Source organism: Pseudochaenichthys georgianus, chromosome 11, assembly GCF_902827115.2.
Source record: "Pseudochaenichthys georgianus chromosome 11, fPseGeo1.2, whole genome shotgun sequence".
NCBI classification, from domain to species: Eukaryota; Metazoa; Chordata; class Actinopteri; order Perciformes; family Channichthyidae; genus Pseudochaenichthys; species Pseudochaenichthys georgianus.
The window spans coordinates 14,615,383-14,641,526 of NC_047513.1; the positions used below are offsets into that span (position 1 = coordinate 14,615,383).

General features: G+C 40.4%; 1 protein-coding gene and 2 long non-coding RNA genes across 4 annotated transcripts; 2 read left to right on the top strand and 1 right to left on the bottom strand.

The window, feature by feature from the left end:
* Positions 1-428: 428 nt before the first annotated feature.
* LOC117454667 (uncharacterized) lies at positions 429-1,360 on the bottom strand. Of its 2 annotated transcripts, XR_004553013.1 has the most exons (4): positions 1,335-1,360; positions 1,139-1,175; positions 807-968; positions 429-690 (listed from the first exon to the last, which is right to left on the bottom strand). It is a non-coding gene; the product is annotated as an uncharacterized lncRNA (long non-coding RNA). The 2 variants fall into 2 exon arrangements; XR_004553012.2 differs by lacking the exon at positions 1,335-1,360 and having other exon boundaries at positions 1,139-1,307.
* An 11,988-nt stretch (positions 1,361-13,348) lies between these two features.
* On the top strand, positions 13,349-15,247 carry s100a10a (S100 calcium binding protein A10a). The gene is made up of 3 exons (XM_034093787.2): positions 13,349-13,458; positions 14,710-14,871; positions 14,984-15,247. The coding sequence occupies exons 2-3, from the start codon at positions 14,731-14,733 to the stop codon at positions 15,143-15,145; spliced, it is 303 nt and encodes a 100-aa protein (XP_033949678.1). The 5' UTR covers positions 13,349-13,458; positions 14,710-14,730; the 3' UTR covers positions 15,146-15,247.
* Positions 15,248-24,423: 9,176 nt separating this feature from the next.
* Positions 24,424-25,763, top strand: LOC139434767 (uncharacterized). The gene is made up of 3 exons (XR_011644072.1): positions 24,424-24,637; positions 24,868-25,049; positions 25,522-25,763. It is a non-coding gene; the product is annotated as an uncharacterized lncRNA (long non-coding RNA).
* Positions 25,764-26,144: the final 381 nt, after the last annotated feature.

Consider the following 26,144-nt stretch of genomic DNA (forward strand, 5'->3'; position numbering starts at 1 on the left):
ATGTAGTAAATCACTTACACCACTTTGTATTATGCGATGTTAAAACTATGGCATCCCCATTCCCTCCCATACACTTCTCCTCTGCTGGAGGGTCATATAACACAATGAGACACTAAATCTTCTTTTGGATTAATTCTGTAAAGTGTTGGGGTCTCTTGTGATAGAAATAAAAATAACGTCTATTTTAATGGCTTGAAATTCTACTTGTATTCATCATCCCCACTATTTGCAAAATCAACGTGCTTGTTATTACAAGCTGGCATTACATCACACTCCCCAATGTTGTTGCTGCTGGCTGGATCAGTTACAAGCAGAGCGACTAAACAGAGCATTTCATATATAAAAACTTTTTTTTAAACTGGTAGGAAGTACTGGAAGTTGTATCAATCCTAATAAAAAAAGAATTAAAAAAACTAAACAAGTAGTAATACTGGAACAAAAACACTTTTATTATTGTAAGATGAAATCACATTCGTCAGAAAGTACTGAAAAAGTATTAGCCATGTTCATAAACGGTCATTTGTTTTATTCCTTCTCCTGCTCATGTTTTTTGTGGGCTTCCTCCAAAGCGTCATGGCTGGAACAAGCACAACTGCAAACCATTTTGGAGAACTCTTCAAAGTCCACGAACCCGTCGTTGTCAAGGTCCACTTTGCTGAACATGTCACAATTGTTCTTAGCTGCCGCTTGCTAGAATGAAAAAAATGAATATATTCATTTTAAAGAATAGAAAGAGTAATTTATTAAGTAAATGCCTGTAGAACAAGACGCAGTGTACACAACACAAATACAATGATTCCCCTCACCGCAAAGAAAGGCAGTTCCTCCTTCAACACTCTCAAAAACGTATCCTTGTCCATTTTTCCATTTTTGTTTTTGTTCCCGTCAAAGACAGCATACATGGAAACCAGAGAGATTTCCAATCCAGTTAGGTTCATGCACTCTTCCATTTCCAGAGGGTAGATGATCTGAACAGATAATAGAAAAACATCAATAACAATGACAATCATTGTCATAATATTACTAAAATATTAACAGGATGGAGAATAGGAATGGAGACTGAGTCATCCACAAACCAAATTCTAAAAAGATTTTTTAACACATTTTTCGCATTTCTCTAAAATATTTGTGTACGCACCTGTCAATATGTTAGGCAGCCTTACTGAAGTTAGTACCTGAAATCACAACCATACAAGATGTTGCTGCTTGCAGTTTGAGATAAAATCACCAACGAGTCACGACAGTCAAGCATCAAAACAGGTATAACGTTTACGGAGAAAACCCTGCTGTAAAAGAAAAGGTACACCCGAATGCATTGATACAACCGTTCCTACCTGAGAGATGAGTCGACACGGTGAAGAGAGCGCCGTCTGCAGGGTTTAAATATAGGAGCACATGGGGACGCTCCCTGGCTCTGGCACACCTTGGTGTTTAAGGAATCCTGTCGAACAAGTCCTAATGCTGCTAAACACTCATTTAATTGCATTAAACTTCACCAGGAATGTGAACACTGTTCATATTGCATTAGTTAATTAAGATTTAACTAATCTCTCCCTGAAACTCGCTGTTATCCCACCTTGCCTTAAAACTGCCACTATCATTCCTGTTCCTAAGAAAGCAACCACAGACAGCATTAATGACTACCGCCCCATTGCACTCACACCTGTGATCATGAAGTGTCTTGAGAGGCTGGTGTTACATCACATAAAGGCCTGCCTTCCACCCACCCTCGACCCACACCAGTTCGCCTCAAATAGATCCACTGAAGACGCCATAGCTCTCCACTCTGCACTGAGCCACCTGAGCATCGTGGGAGCTACGTCAGATTGCTCTTTATTGACTACAGCTCAGCGTTCAACACAATCATCCCGGACATTCTAGTTTGCAAACTGTCAAACCTAGGCTTTCTCCCACCCACCTGTTCCTGGATCAAAGATTTCCTCACTAACCGCCCCCAGCGTGTGAGACTTGGCCCCCATCACTCCTCCACCCGCACTCTCAGCACCGGCTCTCCTCAGGGCTGTGTGCTGAGCCCTCTCCTGTACTCGCTCTACACCCACGACTGCAGTCCAGCCCACCCAGAGAACATCATCGTCAAGGTTGCTGACGACACCACTATGGTGGGGCTCATCTCAGGAGGAGACGAGTCGGCCTACAGGAGTGAGGTACTGAAGCTCTCAGTTCAGTGGCACTAACCCCACAAAACCCAAAGAGATCATCGTAGACTTCAGGAGGAATACTACCGACCTCGCTCCCCTCGACATTAACGGTGAGTGTGTGGAGAGGGTCCACACCTTCAAGTTCCTCGGCGTCCTCATCACCAACAACCTTTCCTGGAAGGACAACACCACAGCTGTCATCAAGAAGGCCCAGCAGCGTCTGCACTTCCTGAGGGTGCTCAGGAAGAGCAACTTGGCCACTAAGCTGCTGGTGACCTTCTACCGCTCTACCATCGAGAGCCTATTGACATACTGCATCAGTGTGGTACGCCAGCTGCTCTGAGGCCGACAGGATGAGGCTCCAGAGTCGTAAAAGCAGCACAGAGGATCATCGGCTGCCCTCTCCCCTCCCTGATGGACATCTACACCTCCCGCTGCCTCAGTAGAGCCAAACACATTATCAAGGACAGCTCACACCCCGGCTTTCACCTGTTCAACCTGCTGCCCTCCGGCAGGCGCGACAGGTGGATCACATCCAAAACAAACAGACTCAAAGACCGTTTTTTCCCAAGAGCCATCGTTGCTCTTAAATCATGTGAATCAATGGGACTCTGTACATATACATATATATCATTACTATTATTATTATTATTATTATTATTATAAATACACACTATTATTATTATTATTATTTATTACATTACAGATTTTATTTGTATACCCCTGGAAATAATTACTGCACTTTATTCCTTATTCCTTTATTCCTTATTCCTAAGTATGTATGCTGCGTGTATTTTGTTGTCTTATGTTGTGATGTTTTGTTTTTGTTTTGATGGCACCCTTGAAAGGGAGAAGCATTTATTATTATTTCATTGTACATGTATAATGACAGTAAACGATTCTATTCTATTCTATGTTTGATGTGTTCCCTATATCAGAACCAGATAAACCACAATACTGTTTTAACAAAGGAAGGGTGAATCTGATTAAGCCACAGCAGACAGATGAAAAGGATGCCATTTAGGAAACATTGCATTCATTCTGTAATAAATCATACTCTCCTGCAGTATCATAACCAGGCTGCACATCATGTGGAAATGCATGAAAGAAAGCACTGTGAGTGCTGGGGAAGTGCAAACTTCGGGGAATCTTATGTGCAGTCGCTCAACGCTCAACAAACACCGTCACAGTTGCATGCAATGGATGCAAAGAAACATGTTGTTCGAGTTAACTATACAATTTATCTGTGACCTTAACTTGGTCTACTTTGGCCATGACATAAACAGAAGAAAAAAAAATATATATATATATATATATTTTCCAGGCAAACCCAAGTTTAAGGTATGGAGTTTGAAATGTATGGAGAAACTAAATGGTTACACCTGAAACAGTCACTGTGTTGTCAAGTAAACTGAGAAAACACACCTTTTTTTCTGCTTTCAAAAAAATGTGGTTCTATAAAAGGTACATTTCCCTTAGAGTGGAAGTATAATGTAGCGTTAAAATGACAATACTCAATTAAAGTACAAGTAGGCCTACCTCCATTGACAGGATTTGAGTAATTAAATACTTCACAATAGAGCATAACAGAGGAAGAACAGCAGCTCTGGTATTGTTGTTTATTTGCTGGGCAGCAATACAACAATTCTCACATAAACATAGAACTTATCCATTAACCATGAAGTTTGGCTACAGCAGAAATTAAATGCAGACCCTCAGGCACTACCAGTTAAATCCACAAGATGACGCACACACACACACACACACACACACACACACAACTTTTACTGCTGCTCTACATTGATCTGACAGTTTATTTTTCAGATAAGGAATTTACATAAATGCTGATTTTTGGATGGCAAAAAGTAAATTATGTTACAATAAACAAATTAAATTAGCTATATTTTGAACAGCAATGCCATTGTTGCATGTACAATAACGTGTCCCTGATAATCCAACATTAGAATATATAGAAAAATAACATCGCCATATTTTTGATGTTTCAAGTAAACCTACGGATAAATAACTGCTTATGTACTTACTTTATGAATGCAGAACTGTTATTTTGAATGGAGGATGTTTATGTTTCAGTATGTTTTTACTTTAACTTGTATCTGGATACTTTTACCACTTTTAATAATCTTTTCTTTTTTAAATAATCCATTGCTCAGTCTGTTCATGGGCATGACAGGAGAATAAGACTATTTTAAGAAAAACAATGCAGACTTCTTTGATGAAGAACACAGAGCTGTATTTGTGTGTGTAATACCGTGTTTCAACCACAAGAGGGGCTGCCATTCATCTAATAAAACGTGCAAATAGTCAGTTTTTAGTCAAGGGTCGAAGAAGTTCATTACTGTTAGCAATAACAGTGCAGAAATATGAATACTGTTGGAAGTAAAAGGCATGCATTTAAGTTCACTTAAGTAAAAGTAACTAATTGGCATAACAATTAACTTAAATAACCAAAAGTACTCATTTTGGATAATAGCTCCTTGCATGTAAATGTTTATAAAGTTATTGGATTAAGATTTGTATGGGGGAAGTGTGGGATTTGGTAATATATACATGTATTTGTTACTTTTAGTCACGTTTAAGTTTGAAGATTTCAGCATAAAATATCAGTAGACCTACTGTGCAAGATGTAATAAAGTGGCAGAAAATGTTAATATTATGAGATAGTTAAGTAAGCAAGCAACCTGATGTACTTGGAAACAAAATGGAAACAACATTTCGTAATAGAAGAGAGGCGAAAAGTAAAAAAAAATGGTTTAATGATTGTCTGCATGCTCAAATTCCACGAGATAAATGCTTTAAAGCAGTTCATAAAGATAAACACAACAAAAAAAACACTGTACATTTAGAAGAGCTTTTGACTTCCGTCTACGCCTCTCATTATGATTTGTATTGATTGCTGTGAGTCACTCAGAGACAGTAGTTGTTGTGTGGAAAAATTCTACTGGCTAACCTGCTGATTACATTACGCCCCATTCATCATTTCCTGTTGACATCAGTCCAAAAGGCTTATCTGTTAGAAATCCTCTGGTCACTCATTAACCTGTTTATTTTTGCAATTATGTAATTCAGCATTAGTCTGAGAACAAAATCTGTGCAGTATGATACCAGTGGTGGAAGTAACTAAGTACATTTACTCAATTACTGTAATTAAGTACACATTTGAGGTACTTAAGTACAGTACTTGACCCAAGTATTTCGTTTTTATACTACGTTATACTTCCAACAAGTCCTCCAACTCATACGACCAAATGGGTCGATTGTTTAAGAACCTTATTACGACCAAATATGTCGTTTGTTCAAGCGCTTAATACGACCTATAATTACGTTTTAAAATTGTCGGCCTCTAGTGCTCCCGTTCAATGCAAACGTTACAGAGGGTTGTTTATTCACAAATAACCCTCTCTGTAAAATCCTAAATTGTAGGATAGTTTGGCCATTAAAACGCTTTATGATTAGATTTCTAGCGAGAAGTATATATTGTACTTTTAGAATCCACGTCCAGTCGATATGTAGGATCTATAGTTTGATAGATATTACGAAGATGATTTGAGGTTTGGTCAGGACAACGTGTATATGCGGCAAGCTTCCATGTAGTTACGGGTTGAAAACAGTATTTCCGGTCTGGCCGTTTTCATAATAAAACCAATGATCAAATGATTTAACAGTGATATCTGCACTACACATCCACTAAAAAACATCAGTTTATCCTAGTTAATTATACGACATTAATTGGTTTAAATTCTGTTCAATGCTTTTGTGTTTTTCCCATAGGTTTTTCTCTTTCGATTCTGAGAGACACCTTTCTGTTTTCAGAGGTTTTGATAGGCTAAAATCACGCCGCAATGCACGTCGGGATATGGTGTTTATGTGATATGAAATCGGAAAACATTCAAAAAATAATAATAAAACTTTATTCCGAGTGCTCTTGCTTTTCTCTTTGAAAGTCATCACATAACGGCATTGCAATACACGGTTCGGCTGCATTAAATATTACAGATCTGCCGTAGATATGTATTTATAGAGCCCTGATCAGAAGACCTTTTGACAAACTGGAAGAGATGCCGCCAAAACTGAATACGTCACGTGGACCATACATATATCAACAATTAAACAACATCTTCCATTTCTTTTCACACAATACGTCTTCTTGCAGTATCAACACTAATTCGGCTGACTTTTATATTTGATCCAATTAGTAGATAGGCTGTGTTTACACCATAAAGGTGCACAGCTGATATAAAGGGATAGTCATATTATGTACGATATTATTATGTTGTATTAACTAGACCACTGGTCTAAACCGCACCTCCTAGTGGTTAAAGCACGTTATTGAATTTAGTTGTAGAATAAGTTATATTTGATGAAAACATTTAAATATTAAGAGTAGCCTACATACAACATAGGGGTCAATGATAGAAATATAGAATGGAAAATATCAAGAAGATACTGTAGTGATCTCTACAATAAAACAGTTTAGTGCAGGACGTCCAAAGATATTAACAGGAGGATGTGCAAAACAGACAAACTGATAAGGCTGAATTTTACTCAGGTGTAACTAAAGTCTGATTTAAGGGTTGTTTATATTTCACATCATTAATCAGAATCTGCAAAGTAACAAAAATAAATGTAGTAGAGTAAAAATACCAGGTTAACCTCTGAATTGTAGTGGAGTAGAACAAAGTAGTACATGCTGCTGTAACAAAAACATTTCCCAACTTGGGATCAATAAAGTATATCTTATCTTATCTTAAGATGATCGATGGCTACTGCCATATTTGCAAAATGTGCCTCTAAACCTTGACAAGTGCATGTTTCCGGCTTATCAATGAACAACAGGAGGGGTAGACATAAAACCATCTGTTAAATAAAGCTCTTCTGACCTTAGGTGTCATGTGGGTATATTATTTCACCATTTATTAATTATATGTTTTACAATTGATAACACCACTGTGTTTCGTATCCCCTAAACCTCCAGGGTGTACACGTTTAATACTGCCAACTTCTAATTGTGGGAAATACGAAAACGTCTTATAAAGAGACGTGCCATATATTGCGAAACACACAATAGTCAGCACGTGTAGTTCTGGGGGGGGGGGGGGGGGGGGAGGGAAGCAGGAGCCGGGGGCTGGACCCGTCCAATTCCAGTTTTGGAAAGTCTGCCGTGGTTCCATTCCATTTCAAAGAGCTGTTTGACAGCGTAACCTTGTCGCACTGCCACTCCAACATCCAATCACAGGGCTTGATGACTAATCACGGGGTTTGTAAAGCAAGGCGGATGTTGTAGTCCCAAACGATAGCTGGGGATTCTGGGTAGTGTAGTGTCTTCGGAAACTGTAGTGTCTAAACCAGAGGTGCCCAGTACGTCGGTCGCCCGCGGGGGCAATGCTGGTAGACCGCGAGTCATTCATTAAAAAAAAAAAAAATCAAGCTCCGTTAAAATAGACAAAACAGGTTTTGATCCCTCCTCCCTTGTCCTCCCTGCCACTTAATTCAGGAGTTTACTTGATTGACAGAATCTGATTCTGTGAGCTGCAGCTGACCACGCCCCCCTGCAGGAGAGGGGAGCGTGCTTTGAGATCAGCTGCTAGGCTGCAGCAATTGTGCTACTTTGTGCACATTGTGCAAGCAACGATGTTTTCAAATCTGTAATAAAAAAGCTCCTCAAAAACACTATCGAAGCAGTTCCTGCCTTTGTTACGTTAGTTCAAACAGTAACAACGGACTACTTTTCTTAGCGGATGCATGTCAATTTAAATCAATACATACAACTATTTTTTAAATCAATAAAATCATTTTCTAAATCCATAAAAGCATTTCAATTAATATTGGGAGTCATGTCGTTACTTTGTTGAGAATGTGGCCATGTGTAATAAGCGGGATAATGTGCACATTGCAGATTGCATAATGTGCCTTCATGCCGATCTAGATCCCTCCGCAAACAAAACAAAAAAACGGAGAGAGAGAGAGAGAGAGAGAGAGAGAGAATATGCCTATTCCATTATAACTTTGAGAGACTGTTCATAGGACCCATTTGAGTCTGGTGTCTAAGTTGACTGTTCTACTCGTTTATTGTATTCCTTGTACTTATATTTGTGTTTTATGTTTAAGATTTCAGGACATGGAGAGTGGTTTCTTAGCCTGCTTGTTATGTGTTTCTTAACAGAGAGAGAGAGAAATAGAGAGAGGTTAACATGCCATTTTAGTTTTATGTATTCATGTATTTGTTTCTGTTCAAGAACCCAAATAGCGTTGTTGTAGTTATCCCATACATCCCATACATATATATATATATATATATGTATATATATATATATACATATATATCCCATACATAACACGTGTTATTCAGCTCCTTGCAATTTGGGATTTTATTTTTGGTTGGTAGACCTCGGTGAGCTGGTCATTTCAAAAGTAGCCCACCGGCCCAAAAAGTGTGGGCACCCCTGGTCTAAACCAAGCGGCAAACTCTGGGGAAGAGCCGGGAAGCCAATACGGAAGTGCCACACACTGCAGTTCATATATTGGCCGATAGGCGATGGCTGCAGAAAGGAGCAATTTCCATAGACCCCCATGTTAAAATGCCCAACTTTACAGCAGAAAAAAACATGTTTCTACCCCTGGCTCCATACATTTTATTATCGATATAGTTAGATTGCACCTTCATGATTATGGATCTGTGAGTGAATTGTTTTCTAACGCGACCCATTTATTTATATTAGGTCTTAAAGTTTGTACATAAATTAGGGCGTGGTCACATTGAGTGACGGCTCTGTCAAGTGCCTGCCGCTGTTAGCTTCTTGTCTCTCTGCTAGCTGATCCGTGAAGCTAGCTACAGGGACTCTGCCTGCTCAGCTCATCCAGGAAACACAACTTGTAGCCGGCCGTGGTTGTTTGTTCTTCATGCTTATATATCGGACTATTGTGACTCGCTCTGCGGTTAAAACAGACGGTGCATGAATGCGGTAAGTAAAATTCGAGTGCTTTATTTATGTGTTAATGATTTTAATCAGCTACGTAATGAATGGTAAGGCTTGGGTTAGCATGTAAGCTAGTGGTAGCTACATCGGTGCTAACGATGCTAATCGTAGCCTCCAAGTTAAAATCATAGACTGTATATATAAAGGTTAAAACGAAATAGACAAGTGTTAAGTGGGATAATACTGTTGAACAAACGGCTTCTGTTTGAGGTTGATAAAATAAGGTTACATCCTTGTAACTTAGAGATATTTTATTATGTAGGTAGAACTGTATGCATCTAAGGTTAATTTAAATTGGCTATGCTCAAGTATGTAGACAAGCTAATGTCGAAGTAGTGTATGTGAAATCAACCTCACAATAAGATGTGTGTATATTACAATTATTAATGTCATATTTCAAGATGATTACTTAGATATTACAATATGGTTGGTTGAGCTGGAGTTCATTATTGAGCTTACACGTTAACGTCACAGTCATCTGAAGAACGAACCCAAACCTTGTTGTTTTTATTAATTGCATTACCAAATGGGTATCAAATAAACAGTAAGCATTGGTAACACAACTTCCAAAGTTAAAGTAAAATAAAAAGGACCCTGACTCGGACAATACACAATCCAACATGTTCAACAGAAGAGAATCAGTTATATTGTTTGTACACATGGTACTTTACATATATATATATATATATATATATATCTGTTTGTTTAAAGTGTCCAGGTGATGCAGACAGGCTGGACCAGAGAGTGAGGCAGAACTGGACTCCTCACAGCAGTGCACTTCAGCACAGGTACTAAGACTCTTTTTTCATACTGTACAAAGAATCAAGAAAGATATTGGTTTAAATGAATGAAGTATTGACTTGAATACACTGATATACATTCCAATAAACAATACTAAATACCAGATCACCTACACATCAGTTAAGTTGAGGGTTTATTCCATGCAAAAAGTTACATTTAGATATTTAGCAATATGACTTTGTCAGCTTTCTAATTTAATGTATTGAAGGCAAAGATATTTAACACATAGTGAGAACTGCTACTATTTATCTCTCAATATTGTCTGTAAAACGTGGTAAAAGTTATTCTTTCAGTGAGACAACAGAGCAAGCTTCTACAGTTGCACTACGTTTTGTAACAGTTACATATTATTTTGATAATAACATATATTTCAATGTTGATGAACTTCATACTGTTCATTCATAATCTGATCGTCTTTGTAGCTCACTGTTAAAATAAAATAAAAACATTACAATTACAAAATAATTATATCTACAGCCCCATAACACACAAACACACCGCTTTCATAAATAACACACTTGTTCTGCAATAATATGTTTTATGTTTCCTGTCATTTTTATTAGGAAAGGACATGCCTGAAAGACACGACATTTTCTCCTTCTCTGAGGGTCAAGAAGAACATCCACGAGGATCATTAAAAGCTGATATTATGAGATTTTAAGACCAGTACAGGACAGGACATTCACTAAGAAACTACTTTTATTGTAAAAACAGTCAGCTGATCGAATGCAGCTATTTCCACATCTACACTCCATCCGCTGATTATTTCTATGTGCCTCACTTTATGAGCTTCACATCACTTGTGCCTTGTACCGCAGAGTTTGCAACGTCACAAATAAATGGGGCCAATCTTCAGTCAGATGTGAATGTGTAATCTAACATTTTCAGTAAGAATAATGGACAAAAGGATACAAATACAATTTATTGAAATGTGAACCAAAAGTTAATCAAATATTTTAAATAAAAAGCACATATTATGGACAGAAGGTGTAAACCTATTAAATGTATAAGTAAACACATTTAGTCAAATAACGTGACAGACTAGGCCTGTGCAGTTGGTATCAGCTTTGCCCAGCATGGGCTCCTCCATCAGCCCTGGTCCTCCTCGCAGAGGAAAGACCCTCAGTCCTCTCCAAACCAACAGACAGGACGTCCATCACACAGATGTTTCTCCCTGAAGTCTCTGCTGCTCTCTGGACACCAGGCTGTCTCAATCCGTCCACACTGAATATGAGAGGGGGAAAATGAAAATAATAAATGCTTTAGACAATAAGAAATATAAAGTTGACTGTTGAGTTGCTCCGTTTTTTTAGATTGTCAATACTATTACTGTATAACTAATATCTCAGGTTAAGAGGCACCTTCAAATAAAGATTGGTCTTTAAATACATTTTGTCTTTTGAATTGTTTGTCTAAAGTCAAGGATCTAGAACTGGTACTTAGTTTGAATGATACAGTCTGGTTATTATGCTGTATGGAGGAGGCCTCACAGGTAAGAGCACTAACTAGCTACCATCACATGTACCTTAGCTTGACTTAAATGTATTAAACATATAGTTAAGTGATATCAAAATATAAATAACTAATGTCATGCAAACATTAATATTTGCTTGATTCCAGTGTTGAATTTAGCACAATTGCATACAAACGTTAAGGGGTTTTAAGATTCTGAAGTATTATGCTAAAAACTCAATAACTTAGATTATTATTTATAGTTTTGCTGAATAGTTTCAAGCCCGCTTACCTTAGAAACGTAAAATGCGACGGCAGCGTGCAGATGGGGAGCATGTTAGCTTAGCTTGGTAGCTTCAGCTAGCCCTGGAACTTCCAGCTCGGTGGCAGCAGGTCCCGCCTCGGCTCCGCCTCTTTACCCTTATTTGGAGAAGGCGGGAGTTGAACTCTGACGTCACTGTTGAGCCGTTAGTGACCGACTCCGCCTACTAAGGGCTTCACGGCAACTCTGCAGAATCCTATGGGTGACGTCACGGACCCTACGTCCATTTATATATACAGTCTATGGTCTAAACTCCTAAAAAACTATTTGTTTCTCTGACTCGAAGGTTAAAAACACAAAAGCATTGTACACCATTTAAACCAATCAATATTGTGTAATTAACAAGGATAAACTGATGTTTTTTAGTGGATGAGTAATGCAGATATCACTGTGTAATCATTTGACAGTGAGGGGAATATATCCGGTTTTATTTTGAAAACTTCGAGACCGGAAATACTGTTTTCACCCGCGCTAACTTTACATGGAACCTGCCGCATATACACGTTCTCCTGGCGAGACCTCAAATCATCTTCGTAATATCTATCAAACTATAGATCCTACACTTCCACTGGACGTGGATTCTAAAAGTACAATATACACTTCTCGCTAGAAATCTAATCAAAAAGCATTTTAATGGCCAAACTGTTCTACAATTTAGGATTTTCCAGAGAGGGTTATTTGTAAATAAACGGGAGCATGTTGTTTCTTACACGACCACTAGAGGTGCTACACTTTAAAACGTGGCTATGGGTCGTAATCTAAGGTGCTTAAACAATCGACCTATTTGGTCGTTTTTTGTAGGAGGACAGGCTGTATACTTCTGCTCTCAGTGCTCTACTACATTTTGTAGATCAATTTTGTACTTTTAGTGCACTACATGTTTCTTTTCAGATGTATAGTTAGTTTATAAATTCAGATGTTGACACAACTATACTAAGTGAAAATCTTATAAAAATGTGATTATTTGATCACATATATATATATATATATATATATATGATATATTATATATTAAACCATCGAACATTATATAACTAAAACCATTAGTGAATCAATAGAAAATAAATTAGCAGCAATTCTGAAGTTTTTTGTTAAAAATGTGTCAAAGTTCCAGCTTCTTAGATTTGTTACTTTGCTTTAAAACATTTAAAAATATTTGTTTTCAGAAATTATTACTCCCAATACTTTAAATTAATTTTCCTAATCTTACATTGTACTTGTAGTACCACTCTTGATGCAGTAGGCCTACCTTTACTTGAAATTAAGCGTGTTGACAGTGTGGTACTCAAGTAAAGAATCTTGATACTTTTTCTACCATTGTATGCAATATGTAAAGTGCCAGGAACGGACTTTTTAAAATAGCACAAGAACGTTTCATTTGTAAGACGATTTATCGATTATTGTTCGCATTATAGTCGCATTTTCTCTATACAGTCTGAAGAGATCCGTCTATGTGTAGCATATCTATTTAAATCCCTTTTCATAACTAAACTGTAATCTCATAAGGAATTAGAAGTTGTTCCAACAACTCCAAGACAGTAATATAAAGTGTGTTTCTAGAGTTACCGCCCACCACCGTGTGCTCGTTCTCACTTCTCTTCCCGGGTCCAGTGTCCACCGCAGGTTGACTCACAGCAGCAGGGCGTCGCCTCGCTATAAAACCTCTGCTCCACATTTTTCGCGACCTCTGCACATTCTCTCCTCCGCCGACCACGTCTCAGCTCTGACGGTAAGAACTAACGGAATTTAAAGGACTTGTCTGACTTTGCTTTGTAAGGATTTTCACAGCAGGAAATAACGGTAGGGTGGGGAAGAAATTGATTTAGTTTAGTTCATTTTATCTGTAAAAGTGGTTTTCTGTAGTGAAGCATTTATAAAGAAGAAGTTTCTACTTTATCAAAACGTTTTTTACATCTTTTAAAAAGTTATACAAGAATTATAGAAGATTGGTTATTACAGTAAGCACACGCTAACTATTTTTCCTCAAGTTGATCACAATTGACTCCACTGGAATGTCTCTCATTTGGACTACCTATGTTGCAAATGTATTATCTTTTCAATTTACACACTGCATCTATTGCACGTCTGTCCGTCCTGGGAGATGGATCCCTCCTCTGTTGCTCTCCCCGAGGTTTCTCCCATGTTCCCTTTAAACTGTGGGTTTTCTCCAGAAGTTTTTCCTTGTACGATGTGAGGGTCTAAGGACAGAGGGTGTCGTATTGTCATACTGATATTCTGTACACACTGTGAAGACCACTGAGACAAATGTAACATTTGTGATATTGGGCTATATGAATAAACATTGATTGATTGATTGATTGATTCTTGTTATCTTAACACAGTTGAGTCCATGTATATCATATGTACACAGCAAAGGGTGTGGTTGGACTATGTGGGCTTGTACACACATGTACTCCGCTGCCATAGTTTGCTGCATCACCACCTCTTTGACTATGCACATTTCCCCCCTCATTCAGCGAGACTTTTCCATTCCCTCTAACACAAATAACATCCAACCCCTGTTTGCCCTCCCACTTCTGCTGTTTAAATTCTACAGTGCGCAGAATGGATTGAGATTTGTGGTTGATGTTGTAACTTTTCATGCCAGTGGCCATTTTAGCACTAATAACAGACCTCTCACTTCCCATAAGTAGTACTCATCAATGGGAAGGGCGTTGGGAAAAAAGTGTTGTTACTTTCTCAGCTAGATCCCCTAATGGAGCTCAGGAGGGAGATTGTTGTTTACATGTCAATCTAGCATTTGTTTCACGTTTCATTCCCCCATGCCCGTTAAAATCCTCCGATAAGCTCATCATCAGTAAACCATGTTCTTGTAAAAGAGCAATTTGATTAGTTCATCATCAAGTATCACTGCCATTTTTTCATGAAAGTTCTTTAAGGTCTTGTTTGAAAGTTTCCCTAAGAAGATAAACTAGTTGATCATATCATCAATTCATTGTCTATTTGAACTCTGTTATAGTCTTAAAGAACGAAAGCAACCATGCCTTCTGAACTGGAAACAGCCATGGAGTCCCTCATCAAGGTGTTCCACCGCTACGCCTCTAAGGATGGGCGATCCGGCACACTGAGCCGGCGAGAGCTCAGAGAGTTGATGGAGAACGAGCTATCCAACTTCCTCCTGGTGAGTGGAGACTGATATGTAGAGTGCATCGTGTCCAGAATTCATTTATAATATCACTTATCACATAGCTTTCTTGTTGATGCCCAACTAACATATTTCTTCTTGAACCCAGTCCCAGAAGGACCCTGCTGCTATTGACAAAATCATGAAGGACCTGGACACCAACGGTGATGGCCAGGTGGATTTTGAGGAGTTTGTTTCTCTGGTTGTTGGACTTTCCATTGCCTGTGAGCAATGCTATCAGACGCACATGAAGAAGCAGGGGAAGAAGTAAACAACAACAGCGGAAGAAAGGAAAAGAAACCAAAAAGCATTTCAAGTTTTGTAAAGATAGTTTTGTTCATTAAAATGTACTGAAGAATTTCAAACCTGTCAAGTCTGGTGTCAAGTCTGGTGGTTATTAAATGCACAAGTTACTGTATACTTTGACACATGTGTTTGCCTGCAAGTTATCATAAATCTATTTCATTTAATCATAAATGCACTTTCCATAATGGCTACAATCCCTTGGGAACTGTGGCACTGACAATAGGTGTTGTAATGCCATTGCCACCTGTACTTTATGGCTTCCTGTGTGTGAAGTGCAGACGGACCTCTCCCTCTCTGTTTGATAAAGTCCTGCTTATCGCTGCTCTGAGGAATGTGCAGAATGTTCCAGTAATGAATACCTCTCTGTAAAGCTGATGTTGCAACTCTCTAAACTTTGATAAATGCATGAACAGATAAACCAGCAGACACTGATAAAACATATTTATATATCCTGCTGGATCCATCTATTTAGTGAAACTTCTTTTACCTGATTATACCTAAAAAACATAATCTACAAGTGAAAAAAGTACTGAATCATGTAGACCAAGCAAGACTAGTATTTATGATAGTGTAGTTGAGAAGATAATTCCACATACAGTTGTCAGTTATACCTCCAGTTTCTAATAAGATCAAATATAGAATAAGAATACAGATACAGCATTGTTAAAACATTTATCATGTCAGTGTTGCAACAGTTGATACTTGAGGGGAATGAGAGATATTTCTCCGCCCAAACCCTTAATCAAGCAGCCTTTGTCTTTGAAAAAGCCGCTATGTGATTTAGTGTAACCCTAAACGCTCATTGTTCCCGAATCCCGCGACTTCTCCCACGTTGCAATTAGATAAAAGAGTAAATACAACAAGACCGTGTGTCTGTTGTGTCTCCAAGGAGATTAGTGGGGATTACGCAACTGCATCCTGTTACGGAAAGAATGCACAATATCTTTGCAGATTAATTTAAAACTAGATTTATATGTGTCACACAAACATGTTTATGTTAATATCACAGATTTAATCACGATACATATACATCCACTTATGTATGTTTTCTTCGATACTAGTGAAAGGTGCGTTTTGTGTTGTTGCATTCTTGTCAAGTCTGAGCACTGTGAAGACATTTCGACAGCTGAATCACATGGCACAGTGGGTCATGCACCAAATATTATCATTGTGTTTCAAGTTTGGTGACATTTGGATAACACCAGAGAGATGATCAGAATAACACTCGCCTTCTGACTCCATTTCTGAACTGAAAAGAGGCTTAAATAAAGTCTCTCAGGCAGCACTTCTGCTCAGGCTATGCTGCTGGCACTGAAAAGCTCTACTAACACGTTAGTCATAAATGTTAGAAAGGTATGTCTCCTGTAAATTAGGGCTTGGCCCACGGTTGAGGTCAGGGTTGGACGATCCCATTTAATTAACTGGGAAGAACTTAAACAGTCTGAGTAGGAGTAGTATAGTAGAGGGAAAGGCCAAGGAAAGGTACACATGTGAACACAAAGATAACAGATACAAAGACATACAAATGGTGAGATAAAAGAGTACAATAATAAAAACGTTCTTAAAAGCAACATATAAGATCTGCCTCGAAGGCAAAAATCAGGGGGGGAAAATGCTTAACAGCCTTAACCACACCAGAGCTATCTGTGGCCTTCCAGTGTGCATGGTTACAGAACAAATACCAACGTTGCTAGGTTACCATGCTGTGTGTGTGTGTGTGTGTGTGTGTGTGTGTGTGTGTGTGTGTGTGTGTGTGTGTGTGTGTGTGTGGTGTGTGTGTGTGTGTGTGTGTGTGTGTGTGTGTGTGTGTGTGTGTGTGTGTGTGTGTGTGTGTGTGTGTGTGTGTGTGTGTGTGTGTGTGTGCGTGTGTGTGCATGCGTGTGTGTCTTTACCCCTCGTCTACAAAAGCATCACACCCATGTGACCCACAGCTGAGTTTACAGCAGGGACTTCCCACTCTGCTGTCTGTTTTCTCAAAGTCCCTTTTGTTTAGTTGAGCTTGAGGTTTACTGAATGCAATGATAGATAAACAAAACAATCATTTGTGAAGATGAATAACTCTGGATCTGTGAGGTCACTGAATGTACTGCCCCAAGCGTGTTCCCCTAATGAGAAATACCTTTGGAATAACTCTCATCCAGCTTGACTTCTTCTCAACTGGTACACAGTGAAGGTGTGTATTGGTGTCACTTTAGAGATTAGAAAACATTCACCTTCCTTGGACACACACACAGAGGCAGAACAGCCCCTCTCTGTGGACAATGCAATCTGCTAAACAATAAAAGCAATGATGTTCTGAACGCACCAAGCCCTTCCAACATCCGGGTTGAAGCTGCTGCAGAGGGAAATGACTTCAAACTATTGTGATCATGCTGAAATATAAAAAAAGTGATGTACTTTGTGTCTGTGTTTTGTTTCCTGTCACTTAAATGTGAGCCACTACTATGGGAACTTTTGTTTCTTGACACACACCTTTTTTCTTTGCATTACTTTCCATCATCTTTCTACTTTGTCGCTCTAAAAAAGGCTTAAAATGCCACCAAAGCCCACATTCTACCTCCTTTGCAACCTCATTTTTTGTTTCTGGGCAACTATTTCAGAGGGTGGGGTGGGGTTTATTGTGGAGATTTGTGACTACTAGTACTAACATTGGATGTTGGTAAGGGTACTGCTGGTAAGGGCGTTTTAGGTCAAGTTGGGACATCTGTTTTTAAGTAACATGGCTGCAAGGAAAATAAACGTTCTCGTCAGTGTTCATCTGCTTGACCACTAGATGGCACAAGAGTGTAATCATGATGTTGGCCATGAGTATTTGGCTGTACTGCAAATAGTTTCATATGACTCACAGCTGGAATTAAAACAGGATGTGGTTTCCATGGGTACTCCCTCACTGTTTGGCAGACTTGGGTATGGAAAAAAACAGAGAAAAATGTTTGAGTGGAGTTTTCTGCAAAGCTAAAAGGACAGTGCTTACGAATCTCAGATGTTGGTAAATGAGAGATGGCGAGAGTGACTTGATTTCTATCCTATGATCTGTAGGCCTGCTGGACTTTGATTGAAGTTGTTAATTAGAGACCAAAACAATTGCAGCCTTTCCAAAGAGGACAGACATCAGGAAAGACCTTTGATATCTCTAACTCAAAGTCATGCAACAGACCACACACAACACATTGAAAAACACAAGCACAGAGAGTTGCCACCGTGCAGATTTTATGTCTGTGATTTCTGGTCTCTGCAGCGTGACTCATGAGCTTCAGGGACATGACTGTGAGTCACAGCTTCCACCAGAAAATTGCAAGAAAGGGAGGACCATAACATCGGCCCTCAGTGAGTCACTGTGCCCAAAAGTTTCATTTTTTAATCATGCACATCTCAAACAATTGAATACAAATAGAAAAAGTCATTATATATAAAGAATAAAATAGTGGAACAGTTACAATTAAAAGTGTTATTTGATACCTGGTTGGGCAAAAGAAGAAAAAAAATGTTTTAACTCAAAACAAACATACAATAGGACAAACAGTACACTCAAACAAAAGGGTGGATTTATAATTTATCATGCACATGCAAAAAAGTGATATTACTTTAGTTCAGTCAGACAACTCACGTGTTTCTTTAAGATGTTTATTAGAAGCAGCATATAGTTAAGTTTGGCGTCTAGGCTCGGGCATCATCACTCCATAGATATACATAGCACGATGAGTGATGATCAAATAACTAACCCCCGAGCCTACAGGTGGAAGCTGGGGTGGTGGTGGGGCAGGCAAGCAGCAGCGACGTAGAGGTAGCTGCAGCAATAGCAGCAGCAAGCAATGCATGGAGAGAGATCTGGCAGGTTAAATAGAGCGGCATATTAAGGAGACTCTGTTTGGTTGGTTGTAGAGCGGCAAGGGGGCGTTATGAATGCAGCATAAGTGCTCGAGTTGACTGTCTGAACTAGCTCGCAGGCTTCGCCCCATTTCAGTCAGACAACTCACGTGTTTCTTTAACATGTTTATTAGAAGCAGCATATAGTTAAGTTTGGCGACTAGGCTCGGGCATCATCACTCCATAGATATACATAGCACGATGAGTGATGATCAAATAACTAACCCCCAAAACTGCGTAGCCCGAGCCTGACGCTGGTGATGTAAATCTGATAAGTAGAGGGTCTGGCGAGCTGCCATGTGGCCATTCCCCCTAAGCACAGCGGCTTTAAGGGGAACATACTACTTAGTGAGACTGCTATGTGTAGGCCTGAGGAATAGCCCAGAGCCGATTCTTCCCCGAGCACAGCGGCTTTGAGAGGAATATACTACCTATATACACTACCTAGTGAAACTGCTATGTGAAGGCCCGGGAACAGCCTGAAAAGCCATCCCCCTTAAGCACCGCGGCTTTAAGGGGAATATACTACCTAGTGACTGCTATGTGAAGGCCCGGGAACAGCCGGAAAAGCCATCCCCCTTAAGCACCACGGCTTTGAGGGGAATATACTACCTAGTGACTGCTATGTGAAGGCCCGGGAACACCCCGAAAGCCATCCTCCCCCAGCACAGCGGCTTTGAGGGGAATATACTACCTATATATGCTACCTAATGAAACTGCTATGTGAAGGCCCGGAACAGCCCGAAAAGCCATCCCCCTTAAGCACCGTGGCTTTAAGGGGAATATACTACCTCGAGAGACTGCTATGTGTAGGCCTGGAAGTGACCAGTGCCGACCCCCCCCCCAGCACCGCGGCTTTGAGGGGAATATACTACCTATCAAGACTGCTGTGTCTAGGTCTTTGAGGCAGCAACAATGAGCTTTCCCCCCCAAGCATGCAGCTATGAGGGGAATATACTATAATGAAATAAATATAATCTAACCCAGCAACCACCTGGTATGCAAAAACAGAATTCTACAGATATACATCTTTGAACGTTTACTCATCATCGAGTAATGCAAGAGTTCATGGTTGTTTGTGCTGCAAGGATCTCATTCATGTGAGGCATGATATAGCGCTGGTGGGCAGAAGATGACCGACGGCCCAGGATACTCAGGGTTGAGGTAGGTGGATATCGAGCTGCGGTTGTGGCTGTGCAGATTCTTAAACAGTGGGAATAGCGATCTGGGGGCAGGTCGCAGTTTAGGCAGAGATCACGCAGCTTGGAGGAGAACCCTCGTCGTTGGGTTTGCAGCCATCGAATACACATGGGTGCCGACGCATGTGTCAGAGGGCAATGATGTGAGAAGTTCAGCATGGAAGATAAAGGACAAAGAAAACAGTGTTCCTTGACTCCCCAAACAGAAATATCAGACATTGAATGTTTCAAAACAATGTGTATATTTGATCTCCAAAGTTAATTCAGTAAGGGAGAGATTATGCTGAGGATTAAAAGGTGAGAGGTCTGTGTATATTCACCACCTGACAAACCAATAGAAAGCTTATCAATGTTTATCAATGTATAGTGAAACCCCTTTGCCTGAACTTATACATTAACCTTTGCACGGGTGCGAAGTTAAGAGGCAGTCTTTATCATTGCGTGGAGGACCTGCCTGCTTAAGGCCCTTGAGGAGCAAATGAATGAACTCTAGCGTGGCTTAATACTTAGCACTTGAAGATTGCAGGATTTGAATGAAAATACAATTAATGCATGAACAACTATTATATCTATTGCATAAGTACACAGAGGAGGTTGGGACAGAAGAAGATAAAGTACCAAGCTGAATTGTATGCTTTGAATCATGCTCTTGGTTGGAGGCAGAATATGGGAAATCCTTGAGGGGCTTGACGTGTAGATCCAGTCATTTGGTTGAACGAAGGGCATGGCAAGCTGGTGGGGCAACCACTCATTGTGAAATCCCCCGAACCAGCAGAAGGCGCAGCATCTGTAAGTAACTAGAGAGGATCTGAAGACATCGCAAGGTCATTTATAAAAGAATGAACATAACATCATGGAGAGAGAAGGAAAATAGGATGGGGTGAGCTGCGCTCTCTGTGATACTGACTATTGCATGGAGCAAGACTTCTGACCTCTCAGGCAGTCTGCTGGCTATTGTGAGACTTCTGACCTCTCAGGCAGTCTGCTGGCTATTGTGAGACTTCAAATGCTCAGGCAGTCTGCTGGCTATTGTGAGACTTCTGACCTCTCAGGCAGTCTGCTGGCTATTGCAAGACTTCTGATGCTCAGGCAGTCTGCTGGCTATTGCAAGACTTCTTATCGCTCAGGCAGTCTGCTGGCTATTGCAAGACTTCTTATCGCTCAGGCAGTCTGCTGGCTATTGCAAGACTTCTGATGCTCAGGCAGTCTGCTGGCTATTGTGAGACTTCAAATGCTCAGGCAGTCTGCTGGCTATTGTGAGACTTCTGACCTCTCAGGCAGTCTGCTGGCTATTGCAAGACTTCTGATGCTCAGGCAGTCTGCTGGCTATTGCAAGACTTCTTATCGCTCAGGCAGTCTGCTGGCTATTGCAAGACTTCTTATCGCTCAGGCAGTCTGCTGGCTATTGCAAGACTTCTGATGCTCAGGCAGTCTGCTGGCTATTGCAAGACTTCTTATCGCTCAGGCAGTCTGCTGGAATAAGTGAGAGAGGCATAGCATGTGGTAAAACATTATCTTAGAAGGATGTGATACACCACCAGTTATATGCATAGCTTACCGTAGGAGTTTAACAGTTTTTGATTAGCCAGTACGGTGCGGATATCAGGTCGGATAGTCGGACGTGTGGTTACACGCACAAGGGCAGAATAAGCAATCATTATAAAACAGAGAATGACAGGACAGGGATGCAATTAGATGAAACCGTTCTGGGGAAGTGCTGATTAATGAATAATGTAATGCAATGAAGGTATTCTGCAGATGATTAAAACGTGAGCCGAGTGAGTGACTCATTGCTGTGAGAGACATACGCTGCAAGACTACATTGAGCATGAGTTGTTTATATTGCATCCATTCCTTATGCTTGACGGAAAAGTGTGCACTGAGACATTAGCTGAGGTATGCTATTGAGGTACCAGATAGAGGGGATCGTATGATCATTAAAGCAAGCACGGTTTGCACCACCACCAGTTATATGCATGAAAGTATGAAGGAGAACCTGTGCATTCTTCCTTTCTTTTATATTATTCATTTTTAAATATATAATTATTTTTTCCGGACTTCCCCAACCCAAAGGGGTGCCGAGATACGAATCTGATGAGACACGGGGGCGATCATGCCTAAACGTGCTGTGAACACGGATAAACGTCATTTATCTGCTTGTTGAATTTCCTGGGAGGGATTAGGCTTGTTTGAGACACATTGCGGCTCGCCTCGAAAGTAGACGAGAGTAGCCGATCACAGCCGGGGGAGGTGTCAAAAAGCTCGTCTTAAATCGGACAGCTCGGACTCGGAGTCGGCTTGACTGGCTGGGTTTGCAATGGCGGAAATTGCGTTGGCGTTTTTCGTTGCAGATGAAGTGGATGCAATCCCACCTGTATTGTATGGAGAATGACAAGATGAACACCGTCTGCGGAGGTAATTACGTATCTTTTTATTTCTTAATTTGATTTAATCTTGCCATTTTAAATGATGTATTCAATAAATAAGGTTAAACCAAATCATTACATTACAATAGATTTTATTTTAATGATTTGGTTTAACTTAAAGAGAAACGTTATTGTTATTGCACATATTACAGGTACTGCGACAACGAACTGCAGTTTATCTTCTAACCAGGTGCAACAAGCAGTGAAGTGGAAAGTAATGTACACAATCTACAGAATAACATATAGAATGAATTGAATGATGAATAAACAGTGGGGTATGAATACACTAGATATCAGCCTGTGAGCAGTATGAACAGTGTGTATGAATATGCTAAGATATATAAAGTATGAAAACGGTAAGCAGTATAGTATAAAATATATAGATATTAATTTCATGATGATAAACATTGTGGAACAATGATGAAAAATGGGAATGGATGTGGCGACGTAAAACGGACACAAAACGACAACAAACTTTTTCCAGCCAATTGGAGAGTTGCATCAGCAGCAAGTGGTAAAAACCACCAATGAGCGCTCAGCTCGAGATACCAGCGAGCCGTTTCCCATCAAGCATTTCGCTGCGCCAACTCGCCTCGCCTCGCTTTCAAGGCTGCGGGTGTCTTTGTCCCACGAGATTTCAAAGTCTCATGTGGGCGAGCCTCCAGAGCAAGTCGGACAAAATGACTAACCATCATGCAACGCACTAGCAAGACGTTGATCGCAACTGCGCAGGTCTTGCTTGTCTCAAACAAGCCTACTGAATGTGGCGTAGAGGGCCTGCACGCGGTCGGCTTGTGGTAATGCCACTTCCGTGTTCACGGATCAGCTGATCGAGGGGCTTCGACTCGGTTCTGATGCCGGATCGGCTTGTTCACTTATGCCGAGACGGCCGGACGTACCCGTGTTTCCGCGGATGGAGGTCTTCTCCTCTCGCTCTTGCTTGATATCTGCTATGAGGATCTGAAACGGGTATGTCGGTAGCATGAACACCTGAAGTCACAGCTGATTGAAGTCTAAAATGATGGTCAAAAATGTATCGCGCTTCCCTTCATATTCACGTAACGGAAATGATTAATTTATTTCCATGTATAGTAGTATACTTGTACACTTACAACTTCTGTATAATTGCCTCAAATATGACTTACTGCAGGCCAAATATTTCCATAATAAAGCATTGCTTATGCAGAATAGTATTATATACCTGCCAAGATGCGATTCCTAATGCTGCGTTCGCACAAGGAATTGCTGCTGCAGGGGGCAGGAAGCTAGAACTTGTGAATCCTCGGGGGTGTGACGTCAGCGGAAGTAGAAACATTTGTTTACATTGAGTAGAGGAAATCGAGTTTGTTCATGGTAATATCGTGGAATTAAAGGCTTCAAGCACTGATTTTACTTCGAGATGGTAGGACAGGATGGCAGGTACTTTGGGAATGCCGGGGTCAGCTTGCTCCTGCCTTTTGTTGTTTAAATACCCGCCGACCGAGAGACAGTACGACTCAAAGGCCCTGACACACCAGGCCGATTTCGGCTGTTTTCGTAAGTCGGAAGACGAAGCGTGTCCTGTCGCCCAAACTCAATTTGGTGTGTCCCGCACCGTCGATCGTGACATACCTTATTTGGACTGCCTGACCCGATGCATGGCCGATTCAACATGTTGAATCGGCCATGCATCGGGTCAGGCAGTCGGACCAAACAATCACTCTGATTGGCTGTTCAGCTAGCGAATCAGTGCATGAGAAGCGAAACGGAAGTGAGGGACGTAAACAAACGATTTAAGAAGGCACACACAGACTGCTATTCATTTTCATCTCATCATGGCGATCTGGAATGACGCAAACGAAGACCTGCTCATCACCTTGATCCAGGAGAGGCCAGCTCTGTACGACATCACAGAGAAAAGGTACTCGAACCGAGTAGTGAAAACCGGACTCTGGCGAGAGATTGAAACGCAACTTGGTTTCTCGGGTAAGATTATCTTTTTCATCAATTGAGCTCTTCAGCAGATACCGTTGGCTTTTTATTGTTTGCCAGCGTACAGTGATGTAACGTGAAATGTAATTTGTTATTTCAACCTTGTGTTTTGTTGTTATCTTGTTGCTAGCTGTTGCTAGCTGTGCCGTTTGGCACTGCATATAGATATGAATTGGACATGCTAACTAGCCACAATGCTTACATCGTTTATCTGTGTGCTTCAGAGAAAGAGCTGAGGAAGAAGTGGGATTCTCTGCGAACCCAGTACACCCGGTACAGGAGACTTGCCCCTTCGGGTAGTTGTGGAGCACAAAGGACTGGCAGACAGCAGTGGATCATAACCAGGCTGCCGTTTTTAGAGCCCTACACAAGAAGGAAGTAGAGTACTTCGAACCTCACCATCACGGTAACTATTTTATTTGTTGAGTACAAATAAGTGTTTCTTGCTTCTTTCATTTACAAAAACATTATTTTCATTCATTTGGTGGTTACAGTGTTAAATATAATTATTGATGTGCTCATCACCTTAATGTTGCAGCTGGTAAAGGAGGAGCTAATTGAAATTACATGATATACTGCTGGGTAGCTTATGAAATTCACCATGGGTTCAATAATGCTTTTATCTTAACCTATAATAATACATGATAAAATATGTCTTTATATTTTGTAGTGTTCTGAATCTTCTAGAAGTATGTCTATAGCATCTGAATAGAGCATCACAATGTGTCTACAATGTACCTCTCAAACCATAAACAAGGTGGCCTGTTGGGATTAATATATATACACAGTTGCAAGAAAAAGTGAACCCTTTGGATTCTCCACACATAGCGTTGTGTGTTCCTTCCAAACAACTCAACTTTGGTTTCATCTGTCCACAGAATATTTTGCCAGTAGTGCTGTGGAACATCCAGGTGCTCTTTTGCAAACTTCAAACGTGCAGCAATGTTTTTCCTGGACAGCAGTGGCTTCCTCCGTGGTGTCCTCCCATGAACTCCATTCTTGTTCAGTGTTTTACGTATCGTAGATTCGTCAACAGAGATGTTAGCATGTGCCAGATATTTCTTTAAGTCTCTAGCTGACACTCTAGGATTCTTCTTCACCTCATTGAGCATTCTGCGCTGTGCTCTTGCAGTCATCTTTACAGGAGGGCCACTCCTAGGGAGAGTAGCAACATTGCTGAACTTTCTCCATGTATAGACAACTTGTCTTACCGTGGACTGATGAACATCAAGGCTTTCAGAGATACTTTTGTAACCCTTTCCAGCTTTATGCAAGTCAACCATTCTTAATCGTAGGTCTTCTGAGAGCTCTTCTGTGCGAGGCATGGTTCACATCTGGCAATGCTTCTTAAGAATAGCAAATTCAAAACTGGTGTGTATTTTTTATAGGGCAGGGCAGCTTTAACCAACACCTCCAATCTCGTCTCATTGATTGGACTCCAGGTTGGCTGACTCCTGACTCCAATTAGCTCTTGAAGAAGTCTTTAGCCTAGGGGTTCACA